Below are 9,316 nucleotides of genomic sequence, written 5' to 3'. Positions count from 1 at the left end.
AATAGATGAAGCAAGGTCCCTGAGGGGGCAGAAGGAATGAAATCCAGGCGGTTATGTTGATGAGCATTGCAGTATGAGGGATTTCCCGAGGTGGGATGGAAGCAAGTAAATACGAGGTCACACAGGTAAATTTGGAGTCAGAGTGGGGAGTGGAATGTTGGAGTTCCTATTTGACACCTTTTGGGGGTTTTTTGTGTGTGTTTTCTCCCCAAATTCCCCCAGTACATAGTTGATTTTTTTTTTTCAGTTTTGGGTCCTTCTAGTTGTAGCATGTGGGATGCCGCCTCAACATGGCCTGATGAGCAGTGCCATGTCTGCGCCCAGGATTCCAACGGCAAAACCCTGGGCCACGGAAGCAGAGTGCGCAAACTTAACCACTCGGCCACAGGGCCAGCCCCACCTTGTGTTTTCTTAGTGCAGAAGAAAATAGTCACTGGTTTGGGATATATGGAAAATGTAAGTAATGCTGAAAGTTCAGCTGAGGTTGGAGATCAGGAAATGTACATGGCTGGCCCCTCTCAGCAGCATTGCCATTTTTTTCCCTCGTAGCTTGTATATAGGCATGATGGCAGATGGAGATTAACCCATATTGGGGCTGTGTATTAGTTCTTTTGGTTGCAGAAACTCAACTTAAACTACCTAAAGCAGAAGGGGGAATTTACTGGAAGGATACTGGGATCACCCAGTGAACATACAGCCAGGATCACAGCTAATCATCCAACAGACTTAAGTGCCTTAAGGGGAAGTTGTCTCTCTTCTCTGCCCTTCATAGACTACATACTGGAAGTTGGCCACCAACAGCTCCCAAGTTTTGAGTTACAATCCAGGCCCTAAGAAAGTTATAAAATTCCTAGGTAAGGAAATAGTTGGGTCAGCCTGGTGACAAAAGTAGGGAAAAGAGCCAGTTCTAAAATGGGGTTAGGCAGGCATCTAACAGGTCTCTGCTAGAGTAGGGCAGGTCTCCATCAGAACTATAAAAATTTCTACTCAGTTGAGGAACTAAATTTACATTTTATAAACAGTAATTTCACAAGGAACATAATCATTCATCACACATTTTAATGAGACTCAATCTGGTATGACCTCTGCCTTGGGGTAGCGCATCATCCAAGGAGAAACAGACAGTTACAATGCAACATTAAATACCAGGACAGAGGTCACTACAAACACTGTGTTCTCCAGTCACTCCTCAATGCTGGGGCTGAAATCAGGAGAGCTGAAGGAAGAAGCGACAGGGGTAGGAGGAGGATCCACTCCAGCTCTGGAACATATGAGAAGTCATGTTTGGAAATTTCAGTTTGGCACAGCTATCCAAGGTAAAGTGGCAGGCCTTGTTCATTTAATTTGGTAAAGCTTTACTCGTAACTACTCGGGTGGGTGCTGTAGCAGCATATCAAAGATTAAGACACATTGCTGCCACTGCCCTCTGGAGCTTATGTGAGGGAGGCAGGCTTGAACCCAACTTGATGACTGTACACTCTTCCTGCTTTGTGTTCAATTACCCAACTTCCTACCCTCATTGAATGGCCTCACCTCATTTTATGAAAAAATGTTGACTGAGGACTCTGGAAGTCCTTATGGAAGGCTCTGTGCTGACGTCTTCTTATTCTGATGAGAATCAGGGAGGAGACCCAGCTCAAGGATTTGCCAGGCACTGGCTGCCTGGAACGAATCCAAATCCACCAGGTGAAGCACGGCAAGCTGCTCCCATTTTTACTTCCTGCTGCTAGGCCATCGCTCCCCTGCTTTTCCTTAAGATCAGTCTTCTCCCAAAGCTCACTGTGCTTGTGTCCCGGACCCAACCTGAACCAATGTTCCAAAAACGGTGCAAAAGACAGCTTCACAGCATATGGTTTTTTAAAAAAAGCTTAGGTATTTAGGTGTCTGCAACCCGATAAACCCCTGGTACAGTGCTGCCACCCCCGAATCCAGTGCAATCTAGAGCTGTTAAAACAAGTACAGACCAAGAAGGTGTCTAGTAACACTGCGGTGCTGGCTTATTTTTGTGTGACCCTTACAAGGGACGTTGAAAAACCAGCACCTGTTTGGAGAGAGATCATGTGTGGGAATGGAAACCCTGTCTTTAAGGAACAATTGACCAAATTAATGCTGTTTAACCTGAAAATGTTGGGGTAAAGTAGCTGTGATTACATTACCTGATGGGCTGCCATGTAGATGAAGTATTAAACATATTCTGGGCAAGGCATACAGGGAAGGAGAATGTGGTACCTAATAGCCTTCCGAAGATCAGAGCTATCCCAGACTGAAATGACCTGCCTTGTGAGGTAGTGAGCTCCCTGTCAAGAGGTTTTAAAGCAAGAGGAGAAGACCACTTGGCAGGAGTGTTGTAAAAATGGGGCTAAACCAGGTTTGTTTAAACCTAGCATTGAGGAAGGCAGAGTAGAAGATCCTGCCTCCCTATAAATGGGATTTTCCTGACTTCATGCAAGGTGATGGGTAATCCCTGTATGCACAAACTAGAAAAGCAGCCCCTAAAATAGATGGGGAGAACTTTTAGCCTTGATATTCACACATACAAATTCTTTTAGGATAGGGCAGCTTGGAAAACTTTAACCAAATGTCACCTCTCCTAGTGGAACTGTCTGTTCTAGACACACAGTAGGTAAGGCAGCCAGTGTGGTGGAATATACTAAAGTTCAGGTCCATGTAGCACAAGACCTGGGTTATAGTTCTGACTCTGCCCTGTATGATCTGGGGCTTCTCCTTGCCTTCTCTGGACCTCTCCATGAAATGAAATGAACTTATACATTTCAGTCCCATTCTACAGGACACCACCCTTCTGGCTGGGCTCCCCTATAGCAGATCTAGGGCTACAGTTTTGGACCCTGGGGCTACACTTGTGGACAGCCAGAGACCACCTCTGGCGGAAGCAACGGCCACATTCAAGGCAGGGGAAAGGCTTCTCCCCAGTGTGCAGGAGCTGGTGCTGGGCCAGGTGGCTCCACTGGGCAAAGCGCTTGGAGCACAGGTCGCAGGCATAGGGCCGCTCGCCTGAATGAACACGCCGGTGACTGGCCAGTAGCGAGGGGTAGGCAAAGCGGCGGCCGCAGTCATCACAAGCGTGCAGCTTCTCCTCGGTGTGCGTGCTGCGATGTATGGCTAGGGAGCCGCTCCGCCGGAAGGCACGTCCACAGTCTGGGCAGGGGTAGGGCTTCTCTCCTGTGTGCAAGAGCTGGTGCTGGAGCAGTGTACTGCGCTGGGAGAAACGGGCCTCACAGTGCTCACAGGCATAGGGACGCTCCCCAGAGTGTACTCGCCGGTGACTCACCAGGCGAGAGGAGGAGGAGAAACGCCGCTCACAGTCTGGACATGGGTAGGGCTTCTCGCCAGTGTGGATGCGCTGGTGGATGACTAGGGCGGTGCGCTGGCGGAAGCGGCGGTTGCATTCTAGGCAGGTGTAGGGCTTCTCTCCTGTGTGTGTGCGCTGGTGGATGGCTAGCAGGGAGGGATAGGCAAAGCGACGCCCACAGCTAGGGCACTGGTGGGGTTTTTCGCCTGTATGTGTGGTCCGATGATTGGCCAAAGACCGACTCCTACGGAAGCAGCGGCCACAGTCAGGGCAGTGGTAGGGCTTCTCGCCTGTATGAATAACCTGGTGCTGGGAGAGGTTCTTGCGCTGGGAAAAACGTTTGCCACACTGGTCACAAACATAGGGACACTCACCAGAGTGGGCCCGACGGTGACTGACCAGCAGGGATGGGTAGGAAAAGCGGCGCCCACAATCTGGGCAAGGGTAAGGCTTTTTCAGATTCTGGGCACACTTGTGGCTCTCCAGGGCTGAGTGATCAGGGAAGGTACAACCACAGTCAGGGCAGATGGGGCCCCCAGATGTCTGCCTGGGGATCAGCCGGGGTTTGCTGGGCCGCCGCCCTCGCTTCCCCTTTCGGGGTGGCTCCTTAGGTAGAAATACTTCCTTCTCTCCATTCTTCTTTCTGGTTCTGGTTTCTAGAGGGACACAGGGAGAAATTAAACAAATACTGGGCTCCTACTTTACCTATTACAGTATTACAGGTTACAGACTCAGCCCCTGTTTTCAAGGAGTGTTAGTGCCACAGCCAGCCTAGTGTGACATACTGCTAGGGAAATAGGGAGGGTATTCCAGGAGCCCCTAACCCAGCTTAGAGAAGTCGGAGAAGGGGGAAGTCAGAGGAGATTACGCTGACTTTAAAAATTAAAAGTTTTTGAAGAGGTAAATGTAAGGCAGGAAGTAGAAACAAATGAGGTATGAGCTAGCAGTGACTAGATCATAAGGCCCTCTAAGCCAATGGTTCTCAAATTTTATTGTGATCAGAATCATTTGGAGGGCTTACTCAAATAGATTGCTGGGCCCTACTCCCCACTGTGGATTCAGCAGGTCTGGGGGGGGCCCAAGAACTTGCATTTCTTTTTTGTGAAGATGATTGCCCCTGAGCTAACATCTGTGTCAGTCTTCCTCTATTTTGTATGTGGGACACTGCCACAGCATGGCTTGATGAGCCATTCCCAATCTGTGAACCCTGGGCCACCAAAGCGGAACATGCAAACTTAACCAGGTCGGCCCCAGAATTTGCATTTCTAACACATTCCAAGTGATGCTGCTGTTGGTCTGAGGACCACATGCAGAACTACTGCTGTAAGGACTTTGAACTGTATTTTATCCAGTGGTTCTCAGACTTAAACAGACATCCAAATCACCTGGGGCTATTTGAAAAAAATACAAGTTCCTAGGCATCTGTAAGAGTAAATCAGTAATTCTGGGATGGGGTCCTGGAATCCGTATTTTTATCAAGTTCCCCAAGTGACTTAGATATAACTGACAGCCATCTGACGATCTGCCTTGGCAAAAATGGAAAGGTTTTAAGCAACGAAATATCATGGTCAGATCTGAATCTTAGATAGCCCTGGTATTAGAGAATCTGGCACAGAAACTCCAGCCCAGCCAGTTCCATCTGTCTCGCTGGTTGGATCTGAGCCCCTTCTCACCTGGATGGCATTACAGCCTTGCTTGATCCTAAGGAGGGTGTACAGATTCCTGCAATTATCAGGGTCATCCTGCCAGAAAGAGGCCCCTGCACCCTAGGCAGCTGTTCCCCCTTAGATCCCTTTAACAAAACACAGAAAACTCAGAGAGATATAGGATCTCTCAGTCAGAATGCAACTCGGAGCAGGCTAGGGGCAGAAATCCTGGAAAGGAGGCAAGAGGGTAGCTTCTTTCAAAAGCTCAGATTCATTCACACAACAGAGAACTGCAGGTGGTTAGTTTGCAAACTGACATGTGATTTGTTGTGTGTTGGCCCAACCAACTGACCCCATCAGAGACAAGACCCTTAAACTGGGAAAACGAACACAGTAAATGGAGCACTGCAGCGTGGGTCATGGGTACCCTTAGCCCCCAAAACTCTGGACTGAGTCATTAGAGGCTGCAGGCCCTCCATGGGCATTTTTCACTCACTTCTTTGGCCTGTTACCCCTCTTGGGTACTCCTGCGGATCCAGAGCAGCTGGTTCCCAAACATCAGTATTTCGTTCCAACCAGGAGATGAGAACTGGTTTGGGACCTGCGCACCCTGGGGAAAGAAAAACAGTCAGAGGCCCTGCTCATAGATAACGCTGGGTAATATCTACCCCATGGCATCTCTTGCCAAAACCCCGTCCTCCTCCCCTGACACAACCTGGTCACAGGCCTGGACTCTGGACACTCTAGGCTCTCTGTCCTCCCCCCAGCCACAAGCTTCTTCCCTTCGGGGCCCGCAGAAGCGGATTGGGCCGGACCTCACCGAGCGCGCCCAGGTGGCCGTAGGTCTCCCGCATCACGTCCCGGTACAGGGCCCTCTGCGCGGGCCGCAGACACTCCCACTCCTCCGGGGAGAAGTACACGGCCACGTCCGCGAACTTCACTGCCCTCGGCTTCTTTCCTCTTCTCCGGCCGGATCCAGCTTCTGGTTCCCGCGCGGAGAGCGAAGCCGAAGGCGGCGCCATTGGGCCCGAGAAGCCAGCGCCACGGCCTTCCCCGTCCCGGCCTCGGTCCCTGCGCGCTGGCGGACCCCGGGATTTGGAAGCCCCGCCGGACCGGGGCTGAGCGTGCCTGTGAAGGTCCGGAGGGAATCAGCGTTGGCCGCCTGCGGGGCTAACGGGAACCTCTCCCTGTTATTCAGGAAACTCCTGTCCGAACTTGGGTGAAAGGCACCGGAAGATGCCTTCAGGGAAAATGGCGGCGCTGCTACTGCACCGCCTTTGCCTGGAACACAGGCAGTTTCCAGCTATCGATTTTATTGACCGGAGCGCCATGCCGGCTTCCTAACCTCTTTGCCCTCAAGTGTGATGGCGCTGCGGTTGGGCTTCACGCCCCGTTTCCCCCATTACACGCGCTCATTGGGCAGCGGCCGAAGATCGAGCATTCTGATTGGGTGCTGGCGAAAGCGGCCTGTTTGAACGAAGCCAACGGAAGCGTCAGGGCAGGAAGCTGGACCCGCGGTGTCGGGTGACCGCAGTGAGTTCTGAGGCGGGCAGCGGCGACCTGGCTTGGGATCAGTGACGGGCCCTTGTTCTCTGGCAGGCGCTGCCTGGCTGAGGGAGGGAAGGATTTGAGTGACGGAGCCACTCTGGCCAATCCGGGTCTGAGATTCCCCTGGTTCCCTTCCGTGGCTTTCTCAGAGCAGCCTTCGCTTTGGATAATGGATAACTCCCTTGTTGCCCTTTTGGGAAGGGAATTAACGTTAGCGTTCCCTGTGCACAGGCACCATGCCCACTATATAACACATTTCATCTTATTTATTCTTTGCTACCGTTGTGTGGGGGTGATGGTTACCGTCCCGGTTCTATCGATGAAGAAAATCTCAGAGGGATACTGCTGGTAAGGAGAAGAAACAAACATTTAAACCTGGAGCTGACAGGGCCTTTGTTCATACAACTGAACTCTGCACCCTTCCTTCGTACTATCCTGATTTGCTTGCTAACTCAAGAATTCACCTGACCTCGTGGTCTCTTCTCAGGTTCAATCTTCTGCATCTCTCTCCGTACTTTATTTTTACATGACATTTGTTCAGTATACAAAGCCTGGCGCCAGGCAGTTAGGAGAAGCAGGGTTACAGGAATAAGTCATGGGCCATGCTCTGGATGGAGTTTATAGTCTTGTGAGGCATAAGAACTAATAATAACAATGATACAAGCATGTATGTGAAAGGCACAGGAAAATTGCTGATGCAACCAGTCAGCACCGACTCCATCTGACCCCACTTATGTGGAAGTGTTGTTGGTGCAGCATTTCACCAGTTCAGCGTCATCTCCCAGGGGATCTGGGGGCAGGAGACTACCATTCGCTACATCTCTTAGTTCAGCTGGTGAAGTACACATCTATCTCTCCAACCCATTAATCAATATTTTAAAGCAGCTGCTATGGGCAAAACACTACCCCAAAGCCTGCAGGGGATAAAGAAAAACAATATGACAGGCAGCCACAAGATCACGTAGGCAATAAGACATTCCAAGGAAGATGGCTTTTGAACAGAGAAGGTAGAAAAAAACTGCAGTAAACATTCATTGAGTTCTGCTCCATCTTAAGGATAGCGACTGTGTTTGTTGAACAAACTCCTGGGGGAATGGGTAGAAACGTCAAGATTGCCAAAATGAATAAGACAGAGTCCCTCCTCCTAATGACCTTGTGGATTGATGCATCAGGTGGGAAATGAGTTTGGTCTGTGAAAGGGGTAAGATTTAGGCAGGGCAGTGGTGCTTAATATACATTTGTTGAATAAAGAGCTGAATTCTACGGCAGTAAAGCTTTCCGGCTCAAAGCGAAGAATTCCGGACATTCGGAGCGTGAAGGGAATAATGATATTTTCTGATGCAGTACAAGATGCACTTATGGTAAAACTGAAGGACTGAAATGGTAGGTTGGCACCAGATGTTGGAGGGCTTTACCCTGTACACTGGGGAGCTCTAAGTAAGTCTAGAGAAGTGAACGACCTTCCAATAATGTTTTAGGAAGATTACTCTAGTAGTTTGCAGGATGTGCTGAAAGCTTTGTGCCTACTCTTTCTTCCTACACATAGTTCAGTTTGGAGAAACAAGAATGTAAACTTAGGCTGCTAAGGGAATAATAAGGTAAAGGGATAGCAAACCATTTCATTAGGAAGGAAGAAAGTGACTAAACTGAGGAGTCTGGAAAGGAATCAGACTTCCTCTGTGGACATTTTGCCTAAATAGTAGTGATGTACTGACAACTGATCAAGGAGAAGATGGTGACATTGAACAGGAAAGAAGATGATTGAATATTGAGGTGAGAAGGTGCTGGGCCCTCTTCCCACATCCAGGAAGTGGGAAGGCAGGCTGGACTGAGGTGCAGCCTCAGCCTAGCCCTTTTGGCCATAGCCTGTGGAGGCCCTGTTTGGCCAGGCTTGCCGTCATCTTGGTGGGAGCCACTAAGGCAGGACCTAGGAATCAGGCAGAGTCAGATGATCTTAACTGTAGAGAAACACTTTAGAGAAAGAAGCACCCAAGACAATGTGAAAGCAGAGCCCCTTGCTCCTTGCTGTATAAATTTCTGGATCCATATTGGGCACAGGGAGAAGTGGGACTCCTCCTGAAGGAAGACTGCCCACTGCAGAGAAGGATGGAGAAGATTCAGGGAGTCTAAACACCAAGAGGCCACATAAAGACCAAAAGCACCCTGTTCTGGGTCTAGGGAAATGATGTTGTGGGCCAACTAACTAAGTACCAGGTGCCACCTTGTGGGCACACTGATAGAGATAATCAGTTGAAACTCACCTTCTAGAGTCCTTATGAGGATGATTATCCTTATATCAGTTATCAGAAGGTTGAGCAGCTTGTCCAAAACCTTTTAGTAAAGGCAGGGAGGATATTTGAACCTGGAATGTCTTCTGCATTGCACTGGCACCTCTGAACTGTGTGAAAGGCCTTGAGATTAATTTCTCCTTGTTTCATGCTCAGTGCAAGGAAGTGCCTGAAAGTGCAGCCTTCAATTATAGCACACACAGACTTCACCTTATAGACTGGCTGGAACCTGACCTTTGCCTAATATGTCATTGCACCATAAACCCAGACTTGCAGTGTTGGTCCTGGGAGAGGGTCATGAGTAATGAAGGAGTCTTACCTTTTCTTTTTCTTCTTTTTTGAGGAAGATAAGCCCTGAGCCAACATCTGCCACCAATGCTCCTCTTTTTTTCTGAGCAAGAGTAGCACTGAGCTAACATCTGTGCCCACCTTCCTCTACTTTTTATGTGTGGGATGCCTGCCACAGCATGGTTCAACAAGCAGTGTGTAGCTCTGCACCCAGGATCTGAACCAGCGAACCCCAG

General features: G+C 49.5%; 1 protein-coding gene across 1 annotated transcript; it reads right to left on the bottom strand.

The window, feature by feature from the left end:
- Window positions 1-1,039: 1,039 nt before the first annotated feature.
- ZNF689 (zinc finger protein 689) lies at window positions 1,040-6,694 on the bottom strand. Its single transcript, XM_005598773.4, has 3 exons — window positions 5,777-6,694; window positions 5,453-5,566; window positions 1,040-3,966 (listed from the first exon to the last, which is right to left on the bottom strand). The coding sequence occupies exons 1-3, from the start codon at window positions 5,976-5,978 to the stop codon at window positions 2,783-2,785; spliced, it is 1,500 nt and encodes a 499-aa protein (XP_005598830.1). The 5' UTR covers window positions 5,979-6,694; the 3' UTR covers window positions 1,040-2,782.
- Window positions 6,695-9,316: the final 2,622 nt, after the last annotated feature.

The sequence above is a fragment of the Equus caballus genome, chromosome 13 (genome assembly GCF_041296265.1).
Source record: "Equus caballus isolate H_3958 breed thoroughbred chromosome 13, TB-T2T, whole genome shotgun sequence".
Classification (NCBI taxonomy): Eukaryota; Metazoa; Chordata; class Mammalia; order Perissodactyla; family Equidae; genus Equus; species Equus caballus.
This window is presented reverse-complemented; position numbering and strand designations above follow the sequence as displayed.